Source organism: Candoia aspera, chromosome 2 (genome assembly GCF_035149785.1).
Source record: "Candoia aspera isolate rCanAsp1 chromosome 2, rCanAsp1.hap2, whole genome shotgun sequence".
In the NCBI taxonomy this organism is placed as follows: domain Eukaryota; kingdom Metazoa; phylum Chordata; class Lepidosauria; order Squamata; family Boidae; genus Candoia; species Candoia aspera.
The window spans coordinates 153,089,593-153,111,130 of NC_086154.1; the positions used below are offsets into that span (position 1 = coordinate 153,089,593).

The 21,538-nt window shown below is 41.9% G+C and overlaps 1 protein-coding gene across 4 annotated transcripts in view; it reads right to left on the reverse strand.

The window, feature by feature from the left end:
* Positions 1–3,990: 3,990 nt before the first annotated feature.
* RFX1 (regulatory factor X1) overlaps positions 3,991–21,538 on the reverse strand; it is a 58,827-nt gene continuing 41,279 nt past the window's right edge. For all 4 annotated transcript variants that reach the window (XM_063294358.1, XM_063294356.1, XM_063294357.1 and 1 more), the window contains 14 exons: positions 20,534–20,628; positions 19,566–19,983; positions 15,090–15,271; positions 13,858–13,977; positions 13,321–13,436; positions 12,022–12,140; positions 10,774–10,883; positions 10,272–10,423; positions 9,863–9,960; positions 8,681–8,830; positions 7,472–7,680; positions 7,194–7,347; positions 6,551–6,596; positions 3,991–4,261 (listed from right to left, as the gene is read on the reverse strand). In XM_063294358.1, the coding sequence (XP_063150428.1) occupies positions 4,095–4,261; positions 6,551–6,596; positions 7,194–7,347; positions 7,472–7,680; positions 8,681–8,830; positions 9,863–9,960; positions 10,272–10,423; positions 10,774–10,883; positions 12,022–12,140; positions 13,321–13,436; positions 13,858–13,977; positions 15,090–15,271; positions 19,566–19,983; positions 20,534–20,628 (2,136 nt within the window). In that variant the 3' untranslated portion in view covers positions 3,991–4,094. The remainder of the gene's footprint in view (positions 4,262–6,550; positions 6,597–7,193; positions 7,348–7,471; positions 7,681–8,680; positions 8,831–9,862; positions 9,961–10,271; positions 10,424–10,773; positions 10,884–12,021; positions 12,141–13,320; positions 13,437–13,857; positions 13,978–15,089; positions 15,272–19,565; positions 19,984–20,533; positions 20,629–21,538) is intronic.

The window sequence follows — 21,538 nt, forward strand, 5'->3', positions numbered from 1 at the left end:
TGGAAAAATTGAACAAATAAGGCCATGATGGTTGAAAAACCCAAAAATATCAAGTAATTTATCTTCACCAATCTCACAATATTTAGGTGGTTTATAGAACAAGAATTAGTTATTACATATAAAAGCACAGATATTTTTGTTTAAAACTAGAATATCTAATATTCAGTTACAAACCAGAAGAGTGATTACCTTGACTAGAGTAGCAAGTAATCAGATCTGTTTGCTTAGTTACTAGCACAGAGAGGGAACAGGACTGGTTTGTGTGGGCTACTAAATATACTCAGCAAGTATTTCTGCAGTCTGCAGTATCCAGACTGAGCTGGGCTTGCTAACAACTGTTCCTAGCTGCTCTGCAGCCAATTTGCTTAGTGGGTGGAGATAATCCTGGTTCAGAGGAAAAGGATTTTGTTGTGTAAGGCAGCAACTGAATACAAAGGTAAGCTTATTCATGTTGTTGGTCTTGTGTGATTGGTGGATCCAGCATTATGCACAGTTTATAAAGAGGGAATAGCTAGCTCACAGAAGCAAGATTTTTGCAAACAACTAGATCCATTTTCTTTGCCAGAGTTAGGACTTTTGTAAAGCTAAATGCCAATCTGCATACATTTCAAAGAGCAAGGACGGGGGGAAATGCTGGAAAAGAGGAATCTATTTCTCAAAACCTGATTAGTGCCTGTCCCTTGTAGATATCATTGGTTGTCTCTGTTGGAGCATGAAACATACTGTTCACTGATGGATATACCCATATACCCAACAAACCAAGCTATGCGCACATCCGGGACAACGGAGTTGAGATTTTAGGTATGCCACAAGTAACATACTGTAGAAACAATGGACACCATGTGCTGCTTTGCTACAAATTGTTTATGAAAATGGTAGATGAGCCAGGTAGGGTAATTAAGGTGCTTCGCTGAGAGACTGAGTTCTCATGCAAGGGGGTATTGGCTCTGGCACCTCTACTAAAGGAGGAAAGGAGAATATTTCTCTGTCTTTTGCATCTTGCAAGTGCCATCTATGCTGTAATTCAAAACTAAGGGGTGCTTTATGTGCAAAAATTGTCCTTGAAGGCAGCATTTTGCTTCAGGAGCAAAGCAAAAAGGTCCAAACTTGTGTTTTTTCCTCCACTCACTCCCTTTCAAGATCATGCCGCTTCACAGCTTGGGCTATTTGTTAGGCTTACGTATTTAAGAGGGACCACAATTTGACTTGCACATTTTGTAGCAAAAGGAGTTGGACAGAAGATAACTTCATGAGTAGAATCCTGAAGTATCTGATCCTGGTGCTCTAATGTCACGTGCTGCTAAGCAAGCTGCATTTGTATCATTGGAGCCTATCCTGGACTGAAGTTGGATCAGCTGCTTGCTTATTTAGCTGAGGATGGAAATAACACTGCAAAAATTAGTTTCTTTCATTATGGCTTCCACTGTGAAGAGGTGTCCTAAGGAGGAATAGCAACTGGAGGCCATTTGCCTGCAGCACATACCCTTCATAGACTTGTTTTCTTGCTCAGTGAATTTAGATAAACCAGAAATGAGCTGTCAGCCTGACTTATCAGACTGAGTGCTTTTATATGGAAACTTGGGCTAAATGTGTAGCATGTAGAGATGGGCTAAGACCTGAGAAGCTACAGAAGTTTAGATTGTTTTGAACAGCCTTCCCTGCCCATCTGTATCATTCAGAAGCCTACAGATACTCCTTTTGACAGACATAGCTAACAGACTTTTGCAGGGGAATTATTACAGTAGTATCATTGATTTGGATTCAAAGATCAGTAGCTATTACTGCTTAAATAATTCTCTAGAAAGCCTGCAATCAGCAAATTATTTTCACAGAGTCACATATACTTTTATATAATCTTTAAGATTTAGTCAAAAGGTGAAGAATGGCACTGTAGTAATTTTGCCCAGCTGCAGAATAAAATAGCATCTGTTGCTAACGGAACCCAAGTCTTCATGCTCACTTCTAAATAACTCTAAAGTCAAAACAATTTCAGTGTGGTAAACTATGAATCACGTTGACTTACAATGATCACTTATGCTATCCTATGCAAATAGGAAGGAAATCTGTATTGCTGATCCTCGTCTATGGTTTTGTACTTACTTATACCCCAGATGTTCTCTGGTCCGTTTTGCTTCCTATTTCTCAGCACATTGCCAATGAAATGTCTGCATATCAGTTCAACCAGTATAATTTCTGTTGAATTCTCTGTTCTAGTTATTCTGCAATAAGGTAATGGTGGACTAATAGAAGTTTAGGCTGAGATGAATATGCACCCTGTTCCATTCTTATGTAGATTGTAGCAGCTCCTACACCCACATCCTATTTTATTCCTGTGTAGCAGGCAATCTTTGGACTACAAGCACTTCAAAAACGATTAACCCCGCTCCAATCTCCATCATTGTAATGGCCTTAAGAAGGCAACAGTGGGGTAAATGTTTCTAAACATTGTTCCTGGTCAATAGAAGGGCAGCCCCAGCAACTGCCAAGGCTAAGTGTATTTTTAATGCCATTAGCTTACGAAGTAAGGCTTCAAAAATAAAAGGTATTAGCAAAACAGGTTGAGTTACTTATGTCTGATGTGCTAGCAGAGTTCAAATGGCTCACTTAGGCTGGCTTCATGCTAACAGCAAGTGTGATTTCCTGACATGTCTCAGGTAATACCAGAATCTGGCCAAGAGCTGGACGTATATCACAATTGTCAGAAGAAGCACCAATAGTCTGAAAACTGCATACAAAAACTAATCAGGGATAATAAAGCATATGAATAGAATGCTGCTCCTGCTTGCCACCCTGCTCCCAAAAAGTAGGGAAATAGAAACAGAAAGGCCTTGCAGCAGAACTTCAAGTGTACATTAAGCATCTGTAAATTTAGATATATTTAACATGAGGCTCAATTTTTTTAACAGTGGGCCTGGGATGAATTGTCCAAGAGAAATAAGCACTGGACAATCTAAGCAGCTGAAGAACCAGAAAGAGCTCTATTACAAATCTAGAAATGGCAGACACAATTTCCAGATGCATCAACTGAAACCATGATGCTGAAAGTTTTTTCCTTCTAAAAAGAAAATGTAACTGTTAACCTGAAGCCAAAATCTTGCTGGGCCAGAAAGACAGGTACAGCCGATGGCACATGTCCTAGTAATGATCATTATGTACACATCTATGGCAAACCAAACTTGGATAGTTACAGCTGCACAGTGTATGCTGCCCTATTCCAAATAACATCACCCCGCTGAATAGTTCAAAGCCCAGTTTGCGTATACTGTACTGAGAAAATCCACTTATAGATTCAGCCACTGCCACAGAAAGCTTTAAGAAGTCAATGCTGATTATTACACAGAAACTTTCACCCAAGCTGGAATAATTCTTGCCCTACACCCAAGCATTGACTATCTCTCTCCAAGCTTCTGGAAATCCAAACTCTGTTCCAGCAGCCTTGAGAAATATAAGACAGATGCTCAGCACCAAGAAACAGGTGGACACAAGGAGTTTCCCACAATATAATGACATTCAGCCTGATCCAACTAATGGACAGAATCACTCACCAAGAATCAGTTTCAGTGGCTCAACTAACTGAGGTTTGCCAGAAACTCTGCATATCATACTTCGTGCCAAGAGGCAGAAAAGGCAGGCCCTTGGTAAACTGGGGCCAATTTTATAATCTAGAAGCATGGGCTTTATGCATTCCCAGCAGCATAAGCTGGGACCATGCTTGGTCAAGCACATAAATTCCCTTCAAAAGTCAGCCATGGGTGAAGGGGTCATGGTTTAAGCCAGCTTCAAATTACCTATGGTAATCAGGGAGGCAGCTAAAACTGAAACTGGCCCAATCAGTGAAACCATGACCAGCCCACTAACCAAGCACCCCAGTGCTGCCAGTTAATAGGCAGGCTTTTAGGGTGAGTATTCCTGGGCTCTTACTTGGTTTATATTGGGTACAGGTAGGCCAGGGAAGGGGATGAAATGAAAGCGCATTGCATACCACTCGGAGACAGGGAACAGCACATCTTTATCGCAGGGCAGCACAATGCAGTGCAAGATGCACCCTGGCCTCCTGCTGGCCACTTAGTAGTCAGTCCCTCCTTTATTTCTCTTTAACTGGAGGGCAGTGCTTGCACAAAGATGCCCCGTGAATCTGTCCGTGCCAGTTTCGAGGGTGGCTCCATAGACTCGGCTGTTAGGCTGCTGGATTCATTGGAGCTAAGGGACAATTCTTGTGGCATCTCCTCATCGCTCTCCTCCTCTTCTTCCTCTTCCTCATCTAATTCAAAAGAAGAGCCAGTTACAGCAATCTGGGGCACAAAGCCAGTTAGACCCTGAGCACTGAGGCACTGAGACTTCATTTTCTTAGGGGCTGTCTTATTACCAAGCAGTCACTTCAAAGCTGAGTACCCCTTCAGTCACTTCTGCCACAGAGAAATAGGTTGGCCCTAAACTGATCAAAATTGCTAGACTTCAGACACAGTGGCTAATTACTGTAGAGGGAAAAAAAGGATGCCAGGGATAAAATTACCTACCTTGCACACCACATTTTGGGATCAGAAGGCAGAAAGAACGAAGACTTCAGTCTGAATTGAGGGTCAGACTGTAAACATTGTGTTGACCAGTTAGCAATTTCTTAGCCACAGAATGGGCTAACGGAAAAAGTGGACTCTGGTATTGTGCTGGACTCTTCTGGAATTTTTTGTTCTCACTCCCCTCTCTTGCAATATAATGTATTTGAATAATAATATACCAACTAATGTTTACAGAACAACTTCTATGGAAAATTTTTCTAGCAAATTAATCAGAACACAGTAAATCACAAAAAATGCTATTTCTCTGATAATACAAATATCTTGTTAGTAAAATCAATTTACAGAAATTCATTAAAATATAAAGAAACAGTGAAACATGAATGGATATTAATTTTAACATCATTTATTTTCTAATCACTGAAGATTTATTATTTTAGTTGAAGACTTTTCTGCCTATCATGACTCTCTCACTGATTTTTAATAATTGTGCTACTTTAACAGATGTTATTAATTCACTTGATGTAATTAATTCCCCCATTTTAAAATATTAATAAATCAAACATCAGTTGGTAATGTGTTCTTGATATCACAATTAAAAGTTGTAATACTACTGCTTTTGGATTACAAGCTGCCATTTATTATTCTGAGTATTCTATTTATATGACTAAATCTGAATCTTTGGCTGTGACAATCATATGCTGAATGCTGCTCACATGTTCATTCTTTATATGTCAAAAATCAACAATAAATTTAGAATGTTATTTTAAGTAAAATAAATTGACCTAATTATATATTTTTTAAAATATATAATTTAAATTATGTATTTTTTGCCTCTGCTTTTAATACTGACTTACAGTCATGGGAAAAAGTAAGCACACCCTCTTTGAGTTCTATAGTCTTATGCACCAGGACATAAAAATCATCTGGTCCTTAGCAGGTCTTAAAATTAGGTTTTTATCATGTCCTGATACGTAAAACCATAGAACAAAAAGAGGGTGTGCTTTTTCCCATGACTGTAAATGATTTTTACTCCATCTGTCTTGGCAGCAAAAGACAAGTAATAAATCCATATTAACACTACCATAAGTAATAGTAAAATTCCAAGCTGTAGTAGAATAAAAACTCATCCACAAAAAACTTTTAAACCAGGAGCAGCACAATAAATGCCATAAAATAACATTAAGAACTTACCTCATCTTAATAACAACCCCCTTCCCCCCAAAACTGAATTCAAATAGCTTGTTAGTAGAACAGAACTGAAAATGTGTAATTTAAAACCTTAAAGGTTGTGTGATGTCCGGGTCTTGACCCCAGCTTACCACATGATGTGAATCCAGCCAATGCAATTGAAATCATGGTTTATGCCTTATTGTGTTATATGAACCCAGCCCATTTGGATATATTCAATCAACTATAGTTAAAGTGTGGCTTAACACAAAATGTGAACTCAACCACAGAAAGGAACAGACACATAAGAAATGCAGCTGGATCAAAGTCTCTGACTGCACTCTCTGTGCTGAGTTTGAAGCCAAGAGATCTCCCAGGTGTGCAGATACCCTTAATTTCATCCTATGAGCTAGCCCTGTACATGGACAGCAGGAGGACTCATTCAGCACTGTACTGTGAAGCCTTCCAGGAAATGAGGTAAATGCAGACCACCCAAAGGTATGCAGCACTGGAATCTAGCATGTTCTACATGCTACCCAAGCAGCATTCCCACACTTGGATGGCTGACATAGGTTCTGGATAATCACTACATGAAGTTCCATGGATCCCTCTCTGCTATGAACTGTCTTCCTCTTTCAATCTTGGTATCAATAGCCTAACCCTAGACAGCCAACTTGTACTGGAGCAGAATCAATTTCAGGCATAGCTCTCTGTTCAGTGAACAGATCTAAGTACTCCCCTGCCCCCTAGAGCTGCTTTTTCACACAAATGGAAGGAACTAACTCTCATTTGTAACGGAGAGAGTAATGATCCCAAGCAATCTAACATTAAGCAAACAATTGAGTCCTTAAAGAGCTAGACAGTACCTTTATCTGGGTCCAAAGGATTCAAGGAACTTGCCAGGTTTGCAAACTTAAAAAGAAATAAGAAAAATGGATAAGCAATGATGCTCTCTACAAAGAGGCAGGATTGTGTAGGGAGAGACATAGGAATATACAGAGCTGCATAGCCCCACAATACAGTCATACAATTTTCTTTTGATAACTTCTTGCTCCTGAATGCACTGCACAGCAGATCCCACTGGCTATAAAGCATGAGTATAAAGATATATGGTTATATATGTATTGTGTATTTATTATTTATTATGTATATTTATACACATTTATATACATATATAGATATATGGTTTTTCATTTATAACTATGTTCTGGGTTTAGTGGTAGCAACTGGAGACCCAGCCTGAATTAATCTGGCATCTCCTATTAATCAAAACCACTTCAAATACAGAGCTACTACAAAAGTACTATCAGATCAGAAGGACCGATCCTCTGACGTAGAGTTATAAGGCAGCTGAATTTATATAAAAGCTCCATATAATAAATACAGGGGAAAGAGTTGAAAACACTTCTTTAATTAGGACACCTCTGCCAAATGGATGATAATCAGAGCTTGCAGGAACCCTCTTTCTGCCAGCTGTTCATTCTTATGTTCAACAACCACAAGACCTACCTCTCCCATGACAGCTATAGGAGTCACGCCCTTGGCCTGAGCCACACGATGTTCTATCAGGTAGTACATATATTCATCATAGAGGAGGCGGATGAGATGAAAGGAGCCAAAACTGGCTGCACTTCGCAGGGTCAAATCCCGAATCACCATGGAGCTGGAAAGAGAAATAACCCAATGATGTACGTATCATTGACGCAACACACCATGGCTTGTTAATTATATTTATAGCCTGGGCACCAAGGAGCATGTCTAACATCTGCTTCCCACTTTCTACTTACCTATAGAAGGACCACTTGAGAAGAAAGAGTTTGGCAGCTTTGGGAAAGCTGGGACTACCATGGTAGGGTTTTAGGACTTGGCTGACTACACCGTCCAGCCACACTGCCCACTGCTCCAGAGAGTTCTGCTGCTGCAGAGTCATTTTGAAGTCTTGCTCAAGTCGCTGTACCACACGATCCTCACACCGGCACACCCATGAGGCCTGCTCCTTTGGAGGAGCAAGGAGAAAGAGAAAATTCTTCAATGTAATTGCTGCACACACACCCTGCCCCCCGGGTAAGTCAAAGACCAATCCAAGATGGCATAAAAGAGTTCTGGAAACAGAGCAGCCAAAGTAATTTGGTACTAAAAGGCCAATAATATGGCTGTTATGAAATATGTTTTCTCTGCCTAAATGATGAGCCATGAAAAAGATCCAGTGGCTCACGGACTCTAGATTTTCCAGAATGGTTAGTGGGAATGAGGATCTTTCCTTCTCTCCTCACAGAGGCCATCTGGGCTGCCCTGTGAGGAAGACCAACAGGTCCCTCCGCTCTGGAAGTGATGGTAAGATCCAGTGCCTCACGGACTCTAGATTTTCCAGAATGGTTAGTGGGAATGAGGATCTTTCCTTCTCTCCTCACAGAGGCCATCTGGGCTGCCCTGTGAGGAAGACCAACAGGTCCCTCCGCTCTGGAAGTGATGGTATCATTTGGGCTTTCTTGAGTAGCCCACTCCCATCACAACTGGCCATTACAGGAAAGATGAACATTAAGAACTGGTGCCTGAATTACGATTTTCCTTTTCCTTCTGTAAAGTGTCATTTAGATGGTAAACCTGGCAGCATGGATGGTCTGGCTTTTACCCTTCTAAAACCCACTCAGGGAAACTTCAGGCTGAAAGGTAGGGTATAAACACTATAGAGAAACAAATGAGAAAACAACTTTGATAGTGAGCTTCATGAGGCAAATTCAAACTCATTTTTTTGAAAAAGAGTGCTAATCTAGATGGGCCTAGCAAATTAAATCTTATGTCTGCATCTGATGGAACTCTTATATTGGCTACTCAGTTCTTCAAAAATAATAGCAACGAAAAGCCTTTGTGATTAATAGTACCCAGTCCAGCTGAGTCAACAGGAAAATGAAACATTTCTATTTTCTAGTTCCAAATGGAAAAGGAAGAAAAAAGACAGCATGGCTGAACTAGGGCATAACTATGCAGCTGGTTACCTGGACATTAGCAAAATCAACCCGGTTGAGGTCACTTAGCATCTGATTAATTTGAGCTGTATTCTGTAAAACAGCCCGGGCAGCCTGGGCAAGATGGTTCAGAGAGGTGTAACGTCGCAGGGTCTGGGCAAAGGCACTTGCGGCAGCCACCTGAGAGAGAAAACACAAATGACACAACTTTTTTTCTCATAGCTGTGCTTGGTGAGAAGGAACTAAGGAGCCTGGAGACCATTAAAAAGAACACAGTGGCAGCCTGGCTAGGAGGGCCTTTGCACAGCTTTGGGTTGTGTGTCAGTTGCGCCCGTTCCTGGACCGGGGGGCCCTGCTCACGATCACTCATGCCCTTGTGACCTCCAGATTGGACTATTGCAACGTGCTCTGCTTTGGGCTGCCCTTGAAGAGCATTCAGAAGCTTCAGCTGGTGCAGAATGCAGCAGCACAGGCAGTTAATGGCATCGGTTTTTTGATGCATGTGACACCAGAGCACCATGAGCTGCACTGGCTTCCAATGTGCTTCTAGGTGCAATTCAAGGTACTGGTAGTTGCCTTTAAAGCCCTTCATGGTTGGCGACTGGGTATTTATGGGACTGTTTCTACCGGTCCCACCCAGTCCAGCAGGAGAGGCATGCTCTGGGAGCCATCAGCTAAGGAGCGTCAGCTGGTGAGGCCCAGGAGAAGGGCCTTTTCAGCCATGGCACCCACCCTGTGGAACATTATTCCACCTAAGATTAGGTTAGCCCTGGCCCTGCTGGCCTTTCGTAAGGCCCTAAAACTTTGTTTTGTGCCTGGGACCCTGGGAGGGTGATAGAGCCTGCCTCTTGGCTTTGCTGATGGTTATTTATGAAGCTCAGCTGCTATTTTTTTTTATTTTTATTGTATATTATCTATTTTATTGTAAGCCATCGAGATCATTTATGTGAGAAGGGAGGCTATATAAATCAATCAGTCAATCAAATAAATAAACTCCAAAAGAAAACGGGAAGACGAATGTGATACACTGGCTTCAAGTATGCAAAGGAAGTGTTAGTGGTGTTAGCAGTGTCTATCAGTCTGCCCTACCACAGACCTCAGGCTCCAAAGAATACCACATTAGAATCTCCTACTATTAAAAAGAAAAAAAACGGAAAACATCCAAAACTGATCCACCCTTCCTGCCACACAACTTGATGCTCTTTGACTCACCTTCACTCGGACCATCTCTTCTGGAATATTCATCATAGCATTTGTCAGCCAGCTCTCCAAACTTTTTGCAAAGTTTCGGATTGCTTGTGTCAAGGCACCTGGAGCAGAATTGGAACCACAACAATCATTCTGCTCTAAAACAGGCAGTTTCAAGGTGGTTGGCATTCTTAAGTTATGGAGGTACAGTGCGAGTAAGCAAAGACAACCACCTAGAGATGACTTAACTGCTTCCATCTCAACCAAACAAGATTGTCACCCCACCGATCACAGGACATGAGGTTAAATTCACAATGTGAGAAGGGGGAAGAACCCTTCCAAGAGTTGAAGTTTCTCCTTCCACCACTGGTTGCCCTAGGTTTGTCATAGCCCGTTATTGGCTGAAAACATGAGCCGTGCACAGTAAGCTTACTCGGAATGGGCCGGAGCACTTCTGGGATGAGGACCTCCACCAGCCCCTGGTATAGCAAGTTGTCACAGTCTTTTGTCCATTTGAGAACAGGCTCATACTTGGACAGTATCACCAAGCAGCTCTTTGGGAGACGCTTCTCTGCTTCATCATGGCTAAAATAGCAAACATACATATGCCAAATTAACAAAGAATCACCACAAAACTGCAACTCATTTTTGCAGGATCCAGCATGTCTGCCAGCAGTTCTTCCATAGGAACAATCAATGAGCGGGAGAATATATTTCCTAATTAACTTCCCTTTCAAAGTTAACGTTTCATTTGCCCTGCCAACAGTCCTTCCATAATGGAATCCACCAATACTTTTAGGTACCAGGTTATAGGACAGGGGTTGGCAACCTTTTGGGGCTTAAAGGCTGCAATTAACCTTTCTGGGAGGGCTGTAAATCGAGTGGGCCACATTGCACACGTGGACACGAAATGATAACTTTGCAGTCATACTCACATAACTATAGGGGTGGTTTCACTGGGCTGGTTCAAATTATATCGCCAAAAAGTCTTCCAGAGTGTCTCTACCAGTGTGAACTGCAGGTTTACCATCACATCGACAATAGCCTGAGGAGAAGTAGTAGTTGTATAATCCACTGCATACCGTACTTCTTGCAGCAGTACAAGCTGAGACACACTACATCATTGAGCCCCAAGCCTTACCTGGCTGAGTCAAGCCACATTCCTCCCTGCTCACTGCCTTTTCACTTCCCAGACCACTTTCCCAGCCTGCCATTGGTTAAGAACTTTCCCCACCAACAGCTCTCAAGACTAGACTTGCTCATCTTGTGGAAATTCTGGCAGCAAAAATCCCTTTTAAGCCAAATTCATCCAACAAATTTAAGCCATGTCACTTCCAAAATTAGTTGTGAAAAAGGATCTGTTGTAGCTGCCCTGCAGAACATTTCCACATATTCAGACCATCACCAGATTAGTGGCAATTGTAAAGAAGCTTGAAATAGGCAGAATACTGCAGCAGGATAACTGTCCTAAACTGTCACAGCTGAAGAGCAAAATAGAAATCTTTTCACGTAAATAAGTAAAATAGGGTGAGAATCTAGTAAGGGAGGTTCAAAAAGGTTGCTTCTACTAATGACTAGCCTGGAAGCAGCCAAAGCCATTCCTGTCCTATAAACCTGTACAGGATGCTGGATGATTATTCAATGCCAAGCCTGCCCGGGAGTCACACGATTGCCTGCTATTTCCAATCCTTTTGTTGAACAATCATTAAATGGGATTCTCTAGGATAGGCTAAGTAATTTAGTGCTTCTAGGTGTATTTGATTACAACTCCCATAATCTGCTAACAAACTAATGGAGCCAGTGTGGTATGGTAGTTAAGGTGCTGGGCGAGGACTGGGGACACCCAGGTTTGAGTGCACTCTCAGCCACATAAACCATTGGAAGCCTAATCTATCTCACAGGGTTACTGTAGGGAAAAACTGGAGAGAAGAATGTTATATATAGTATGCTGCTTTGAGTCCTAGGAGGAAAGTCAGGATGTAAATCCAACAAATCAAGTAATAGAAAGTAAAATACATACTTTTAAAAGTTTGTGTGTGTGTATGAGGAGAGGGGTGTTCGTGTATATGTATGTTAAAATTAAGTAAGATAAAATAAAGGATGTTAGAACATCTGAAGGATTTCAGGTTACCTACTCCTGCTCTAGTGCCTCCTTTTGCTTTCCGATATGTTCCCTCACGTACCTCACAATGTTCGCGATAGAGCAACTGGAAAGCCTTCACATCTTCAGCCCCAATACCCTCAGGGAGATTCTTCCCTTGTAAGTCCAACTCTGCGAAGTCAGGCAAGCTGCGAGAAGCATCTGCAAAGAGGAAGGAGAAGTCAGTCCAACAAGTTCAAGTAACCCCTAATGAACAGCTACACTTTTCTATCATTTGTCCAAGTTTCAGGTGAAAATTTGGGTTTCATTTGAGCTAGGATCTAGTTTCTTTGAGATATGAGGAAAACTGGATGCCATGGCCCCCTATTTTATTGACCACAGAAATACAGGTAGTCCTTTTTCCATGCAGTACTGTACTTATGCTTGCCTTTAATTTTCCCCCAGTTTTTGTTTAACTTAAGTAGAGACTTGTATGGTGCCATGCATGTTCCATCCTCTGCCTGTCTGATTTTTAATTACATTCAACAATTACTGAATGCTGGTTTACTGTTTTTAAAGCAGCTGTTTTATAAAAAATCAGATTTATATACAGTACTGTACAGTAATAAAAGTTGCAGTTTACCACAGCAGGAAAAAAAAGTTACAGTACAGTACTGTGTATAAATCTGATTTTTTATAAAACAGCTGCTTTAGAAACAGTAAACCAGCATTCAGTAATTGTTGAATGTAATTAAAAATCAGACAGGCAGAGGATGGAACATGCATGGCACCATACAAGTCTCTACTTAAGTTAAACAAAAACTGGGGGAAAATTAAAGGCAAGCATAAGTACTACAGTTCTACAGTACAGTACTAAACAGGTTTAAAGGTACAATACTGTATAGCACTGTACCTTGAAACCTGTTTAGTACTGTACTGTAGAACAAAGATTCCAATGAAGACCTTACAGTAAAAGTTTTTAATAACCAGTAATATTAGTTGAAAATAACAGTAATATTAACTGAAAATAATACTACTGTAGCCATAGAAGCATTTCCATAGTCATGTTTTGGTGGAAAACATGTGACTATCATACTCCGCCCCCCACAATACTGCAAAGTAACTCCTGGTTCGCTTAACAACTGCACCATTCGCTTGACAATTGAAGAAAACCACAAGCCCTGATCTTGAATCCCTTAATGACCGCTGTGGCTCGCTTAACAACTGCGGTAAAAAAAGGTTGTAAAATGAGTCTGGCTCACAACCATTATGACTTACAACCAAAAATCTGGGCTCAGTTGTGGTTGTTAAGTGAAGGCTACCTGTACACCAAAACAGCCATGTAAAGGATTGCACGTATTCTCTTCTGCCTCCTACTCACAGTCTCAAGTCTCATTCTTACCTAAGAACTGCTGGTACTGTTGCACTTGGGCACTGATATCAGATAGCCCTGAGGCCTGTTGCTGCCCCACAGCTACTCCATTGGTCATGCCCTCCATCTTTTGAATGGGTTTGAGCCTAAAAAGCAAAGTAACTCAGAGTCAAGGCATTTTGGAACAAAAGTAATGGTGAGGAAAGGGCATGCATGACATCAGGACAGGTGTGCAGTGATGCCCTACCAAAACTGTACTGAAAACTGGATGTAGATAGAACGGAAGTTGTTTCAGGATTATGCACTGCCCTCACACACAATGGTAGGGAACAGTGCCAATCAGGAGGTTCCAAAGACAAATCATGGAGGCCACTGCAAAGCCCAGACAGCCTGGAAAAACTTAGAAGTTCCAACAGAAGTCTAGAAAACCATCACAGTCATACCACTGATCCAACTGGCTCAGTATCAGATTTCTAGGGCTTTGGGCAAGTTTAGGCAAGGATCTTTACAACCAATGAACGTGTGCTCTGCCACTGAACTCTGCTCTTTTCCTGTACAATATCCTACCGTTGCTTCTGAGAAAAAGGCTGTTGCCTCATGGCCAGATGTTGCTGGTCCTCCATGAGCCGCAGCAGTGGAGAATTGGCTTTGATGCGCAACCCATAATAGTGGTATTTAGAATTCCCCCTGAAAGAAACATGAAAATAGAAGCCAGTATATAAATTGCTTGGACCACAGCAACCATGCACTATTGAGAAAAGCCCTTCCTGCCTAATAAACTTGGGTGAGTGGAAAAGGCAATACAAATACTCTAGCCAGTGTGGGGAAGGGAAGCAACAGGATAGAATAATATTATGGGTAGGGGAAGTCTGCAGAGTGCCTTACTTAGATGAGAGAACCCCCTGCCCTCCCAGCATTTATATGTTTGTATTTTTGGAGTAGGGAGAAAGAAAATCTGGAGTGAAATACTATAGGATGAACTTCAAGGAAAGAATACAGAATAAAAACTAGCATTATAAGGAGTTGGGAGGGTGGGTTGAGGTTCAAATTAATCTTCTGTCTTGGATTCAAGATCTTGGGCAAGTTAATTCTTTTCTGGCCTTACCAGCTTGCCCTTCTGTGAAACTGGTATGTTGTGACTGTCTATGACCATCATGGAAATATGTAAGGTAGCCATTCATTGACAGTGCCTTTAACTTTTTCACAAAATTTCAAGGCTGCTAAAAATTGTGGGCCACTGATTCAGTAAAGTTGGTGAAGTATTGTAAATACTCCAAAATGTTGAACATGCTGTTATTATTCACTCAATATTACCTAGTGAGTTCATGACTCGAATGAGATTTGAACCTGCATCTCTCCAGCCTTAGAGATTTGAGAACACTCAATAACCTGGTTATTGAATTAAACCATTTAGAGGTTAGCATCAAACACTGTACCATAAAATGATCAAATGGCAGTGGTTCACATGCAAAGCTAAGGTATAATAAACAATTCAAAATTAAACCAATTAGGTTGTATTGTGTGAATGCAGCTGCTAGGTTTATCTGATTAATCGGGTTTTGTGAACCCAGCCAGTATTGCTCTCCATAATTACATAAAAACCATGTTTTATCACTATTCCAGTTCCGCGCAAAACAAATGTTTGTTTCGGTATGTGTCCTCTTAGTAGATGTCAGAATGAAAACAGAAGCACAAAATATATATACAATTTTAGCCAATTTAACACCTGTGATATTTTTCCTTTCAAACTGGTTGACAAAACACTTTTGCATCAGTTACACAGCGCTCCGTCCTTTTACCTAGTTCCAAGCCGGCGAGTGCGGAGTCCCATAAATACTGAGCGGATCAGCTTTCCAAAAGATGCTGCGTTGACTGGCTCCAGTTTCTCCTCCTGACAATGCAGGAGGTAATGGCAGTACAAGGTACTGCGAGGAAGGCTCACACCCTCAGCAGTCTCATAGTTATCCAACAGCCACTGGACCTACAAAGCAACAGGTGTACTATTTACAGGTGCTGCAACTTCCTTCCCAAGCCTTTAATGTTTCCTGTTGTAATTATGATTTAACATAGTAAGACTTTTACCACAAGCTTTTGAATTAATAGTCCAAACACTGCCTTGCTAAGAAGCCTGTATGTTTCTTTATTTCACTTCCATCCTGACTCAAATCCCCAAATGATACAAGATTAAAAATAAGATGCGCATCATGGTCTAAAGAGATCAAACATTTCTTTACAGGCTTTAACTGATACTTGCACTAAAACTGCTCTTTCCATTAAATAGACGACATTTTCAAAAACCTCACTATGTTAAAGGTCTTGGATTGCTTATATCCATCACACTATTCCCTTTTGGGGTAAACAGTGTTGTGCAGAGTGCAGAAAGTGTGTAAGAAATAGCAAGCCAAAGAAATTAAAAAGATGTATAAGAAAGTGAAAAAGAAACATAGACTAGTTTACACCAACACCGTTCACTACACTTCCACCTGCCTTTCTATCCTTGCGTCTTCCACATCCATACACCACTTATTACCTTTTGTTCCTTAGACTTCTCACCTCACTTTTCAGGATCTCATCATCCACTCTTCCTTTATCCATTTATTTTGCGATTCAATCCTCATTCATTCTTGATATATAACAAACTATCTCAACATATAGGTAGTCCTCACTTAACAACCCTAACTGGGACCAGAATTTCTATTGCTAAGCAATGTGGTAATTAGGCAAAACATCACGTGGCTGCACTACCTAGCAACAGCAGTTTCGGTAGTCTCGGTTGTGGTTGTTAGGCCAGGACCTCACGCTTCTCGTGACCTGCCATGCTCACTTCTGCTTCAACTCCACCCACCCGCCTATCTCCCCACCAGCTTTTGGCCACCCCTGCTGCTCTCCACTGCCCCCAGCTGACCTTCACCGTCTTTTTCCTTCCACTGCTGACAAGACACACCTGGCCAGGCCAGGCACGCCTTCTCAGCAGCGGGAGGAAGAAGATGGCAAAGGTCAGCTGGGGGCAGTGGAGTGCAGGGCGGCAGGGGGTGCAGGGTGGCAGGGCATGCAGGGCAGCTGAAAGGGTAGAGGAGAGGTGGTGGAGGATATGCAGATGTTGAAGAGTTAAAGCACATCCTACGGTCATAAATGTGGGCGGGCTGCCACGCGCCTGAATTTTGATCACATGAATGCAGAGGTGCTGCAATAGCCGTAACTTCAAGGACTGGGCATAAGTACCATTTGTTCAGCGCCATGATAACTTCGGACAGTCACTGAATGAATGGTCATTAAGCAAGGACCACCTGTATTTATTGGATACGGGTTACTCACGTCTGTATTCAATCCGTGTTCATTCAGCACTCAGTGTTCCTATCTCTTCTTGTTTTATTAACGTATTCCATTCCCACTGCATTTAACTTACTTTCATGTGACTCCTACTCTCATTTCCATACAACAGTATGGGCAGAAGCATACTGTTGTACACAAACATTTTGCTTATTTTGACAAACACTGATTACTTGCGACCTATCACACAGTACCCAGTATCTTTCTACCAACATCTGCATGTCTTAACATTTCTCCGTCTCTAGCAAATTTTCTACCAAGGGACATAAAATTATTTGCTGGCTCTAGTTTTATATACAACTTGCAATCATACGCTCAATTTTCCTTGTCAGAAACAAGTACCTTGGTCTTAGATACATTCATTTTCTGGTCCCTACCCCGAAGTTGCATCATATGTGCTGCAAATCATTCAGGTTCTGAGCCAGAAACACAGTATTATCTGCATACGCAAGTATGTGCGTGTTCATGTTCCTGGTAAATTCACTGCCTACCTTCACCACAAGCATTCTGTTTGTCTATAAATACATAAAACCACCAAGAAACATCACACACCCTTGTCTTACTCCCTGCTGAATGCTGAATAATGTTATAAGCACTCAGTGTATTCTCACACATGCTTCGCTCTCATCAGCAACCACACTTTGACTCCATGTCACGTAACACGTTCCACAACCCGGGACAATTCACTTTATCATAGGCTTTCTCGAAATCCAGAGGTACCTGCTTGCTTCCTTCCTTGCTCTTATTTGTGTTCTCATTGATCTACTGAAGAGTGGAAGTCTGATCTGCACATCCACAGCCCAGCATCAAGCTCAACTGTTGCTTATTGTCATTCTGGCACCAATGCAACCGTAGTTCTGCCGAACACCTTCCCAAGCACAGCTAACACACTGAGCCCCCGCGGCGTTCGCATTTACTCTTGCTTCCTTCCCCTTTACAGAGGGGGCCAGTGACAGCAGTCTTCCCATCATCTGGCACAGATACAGTCTCCACACAAACATGGAACACGTTGTACACCGCTCCTTAAAGGAACTACATCCGTATTTTAATATTTCTCTAGTATCCACAGTACACCTGCAGCCTTGCCATTTTCAACACTCTCATACCATTAATGACTTCTTTTTCATTGATTTTTAGACATGGACATCTATACCATTTGTTTCAATTCCACTCTTTGACACATCACTGTCACTCCTATTTAAATCTCTGAAATAACCTTCCCAACCCGTCCCTTACTTCCGTTTCATCCCAAATTTTCATCACTTTTATTTCTATTTCTATTTGCTGTCCTGTTTAGACCTCTTCACCCACTTCCACAACCAACTTTTGGTTTCCATCAAAATGACTCTGTATTTTGTCTGCCTGTACTACTTTTAACTGTTCCTTGCTCTTTTTGAGAATGTTTTCAGTATATTTTTCTTTCTATGCATGTTGAAAGGTTTGGACATTTTCTTTCTATGCGCATTGAAGGATTTGGTCAATGTCATTTGGCAGATCAGTGTGAAGGGAATGTATTAATTATAATGGTTCTAAAGAGAGGGAGACAGAGAAGAGAGTAAGCATCTTACATACTTATGCACAATGTAATGAAAATTAGGCCACAACTAGTTCCAAAAATAATTAATCACCTCCCCCTTGTGGCCTGAAAGGAGAAGGCATGAAATCTGGGCTACAATCAGTGGGCACAAAAAAAGTCACTCTGTTATTCTTATTGCACTGTCTTGCTTCCTCCAAGCATCCGCTGGGAGATAAAAACAGATTCACCATCCTTGGTTGTTGTAACTGGTGCAAATCCCAAAGGGAGACACCTTGAGTGAACTCCCCCCAGACTTTTTCAGATTGCAAAGTACAGTCAGCCAAGAAGACCACAGAACTGTGCAGCAGAAAACACTACCAACAGCAGTAGCACCTTCCATTACGCCCAAAAATAAAACTAAAAAACAACAACCGCCACCAAGAGAAAGTTTAAAGAAATTCTCAAGCAGGCTGAGAATATCACGGAAAAACAGAATCCTCTTTAGCAGAAGAAACCTTGTAAGAAATTGCTAGAGGGCTTAAATCAGCCCGAGGAACTGTGATTTTAGGCCATTTATTAGTGTTTTGTGGGGAGATTAATTTTGAGGAATTAAAATTCTCTTGATTTTGAGGGAAAAAAATAAAATAAAAATAATGCCACCAAAATCTCAAGGTGGTGGGAGAGTATAGGTAAAGGTAAAGGTTTCCCTTGACATTCAGTCCAGTCATGTCCGACTCTAAGGGGCGGTGCTCATCTCCATTTCAAAGCCGAAGAGCCGGCGTTTGTCTGTAGACACTTCCATGGTCGTGTGGCCGGCATGACTAAACGGAACACCGTTACCTGCCCGCTGAAGCGGTACCTATTAATCTACTCACATTTGCATGTTTTCGAACTGCTAGGTTGGCAGGAGCTGGGACTAGCAACGGGAGCTCACCCTGTCACGCGGATTCAAACCGCCGACCTTCCGATCGCAAGCTCAGCAGCTCAGCGGTTTAACCCGCAGCACCACCACCACTGCGGTGGGAAAGTATACCTTGGAGTATATTCGGAATACATACCTAGTTAGCATAATGTGTTACCCATAAGTTTGTTTATTTATTTATTCAATTTGTATAGCCACCCATCTCACCTGAATGATTCTGGGTGGCTCACCACAGGTGCTCTTTTCAGGAGTTGAAGATGTAACCTAAAAATAGCCCAAGGCTCTTGTAGTTGCATCTTTAAGTATGATGTACTTACTCAGAGAGACCAGTAATGGGCAACAAGTATGCTGAGCTCTCTTTTAGGGAAGCCTGCCAACAAAATACTGCTTCCCCAGAATACAGGCATGGAAAATCACTGCATCAATGGGACTAATTGCACTGACAGCAAGAAAAGAAACTTCTAATTCCTTTGAATCAACAAGCAAGCATCTTAGTGGAAAACTTACTGTTGCAGGAGAGGCACGGGTGGTGTGTGAGTAGGACTGGCTTGAACTTCCCAGCATGTAACCTCCTTGAATCACATAGGTCCCTGTGCTGCTGCTGCTGCTGCTGCCGCCACCAGCTCCTCCTCCTCCTCCTCCTCCTCCAGCAGTGCTGCCGCCACCAGCACCGTTTCCTCCTGCTGCTGCTGGTGCTCCTCCTCCCCCTCCTCCTCCCCCTCCCCCTCCTGTACTGCTGCTTCCACTTGGATTGGCTATGATTTGTCCTCCAGAAACATACATAGGCACAGAGCCACTGCTGGCCACTGTCTGCGAGGTTGCTGGGGTGGAGACCTGTGTTGGGGTGTTTTGTGACTCATAGTAATTTGCTCCAGCATTCTGAGTATAGAGAGGGGTCTCTGTGTAAGGGTAAGTACTGGAGCGTCTGAAATGGAAGAAACACAGTCAGATAAGCACAGACACACATTAGGGGAAAAACATCAACCTAGAGGAGGAAACCTCGGCTACATATATCTAGAATTGTACTATAGGCACAGACGAGGAAAGCCCAAGAAGCAGGAACACCACTGGCTATAGATTTATTCTTACAGAGGTTTCTATAAAAATACCAACAATTGCGTGCCAGGCATCCTGTTCTTGCCAGGTTTTCTCTGGCATGTAAACGGTACTTCTACTCCATCCTAATCCACTTTGAATAACGTATCAGATAGGACTGGGGCATAATAAATCAATTAATGTTTAAGGTATTGTAAGATTCTTACTTAAAATATTTTCAGTTCCAGCTTTTTTTGGAGAACAGTAGTTATCTGTATGGTTTAGACACCACATGGAAACATTTTGCCACTGTGTGAAAAACTATGGCATGCCATTTTTGGGGAGCAGTGGTCTTAGCAACCCGAATCTGACCAATTAAATCATTAGGCTCAAGCCTCAGGATAGCATATGCAAGATAAGCCTGACCTCTTTACACTCACATGGTACTTGCTGTATAGCTGGCGTCTCCTCCTTCCACATACTGAACCTGATTAGGATAGACATGCTGCACGGGAACCTGCTGGAGCTGCTGGACCTGAGCACATAAGCAGCAGGAAGGAAAGGAAAAGCACCCTGAGATGAAGGAGCGAGGCCGTGTTTATGGCACCTTTCCCTTTTGTCCTCCCAGCAGGCTTCTCTAAAGCAGGGGTGGGCCACCAGAGTCTCTCTTAATTCCACACACCCGCATTGCCTTTATCTTGTATCTGACATTCTGTTACCACAGATTCTCCGACCCAAGGCTAACCCCCACCCCAGAATTTCTATGGAATAAGGACTCTGTGTGTCAGTAAAAGACTGCAGGTCCTCTGATTAGACAACGTAAGTTCAGTGGGACAACCATTAAGAAAGGAATGTTCCTTCAGGGCAAAGCAGATTTTCCCACATGACAAGGCACAAAGCTGTAGTAAAAAAGTGCAAGTACAATAAGCATATTTTCACAAATATGCATCATACAGTTATTCAAAGCTATAGTTGGCTGCAGCTGTTTGTACTAGGTTTGCCCTTCCATAATGTGTGAAATGGCCCTTTACAAAGATGTTGCAGTGCTTTTTTCTAAATTATAAGAAATTATTTTATATGACTAGAATTTCAGGATTCTGCTTTCTTAGACTGGATCTTGTTCACAAACCCAGAATTAACCATCTGAAATCCTGACTAGCTATAACAAAACTATACTTTAATTCCCATGTCTTGAAATCCCACCAAAATGTAATGTGTTTATTGGGTAGGGTACGTATTTCCCATAAAGATGTGAAAGCCAGAAATGGAGAAATTAGGAAAACCCTTAGGGTTTTTCCCCCTTATTCCCCCAGGCCATCACATTTCCAATGTCCCACGCTCCCTTAAGACTCCTATATTTACCCTTTATTTATGTAAAGCAAAATCAATTCTAAAGCTGAAGAGGTCCAAGAATTTCAACTCCTCTGGCAGGATATGGGGAAGGA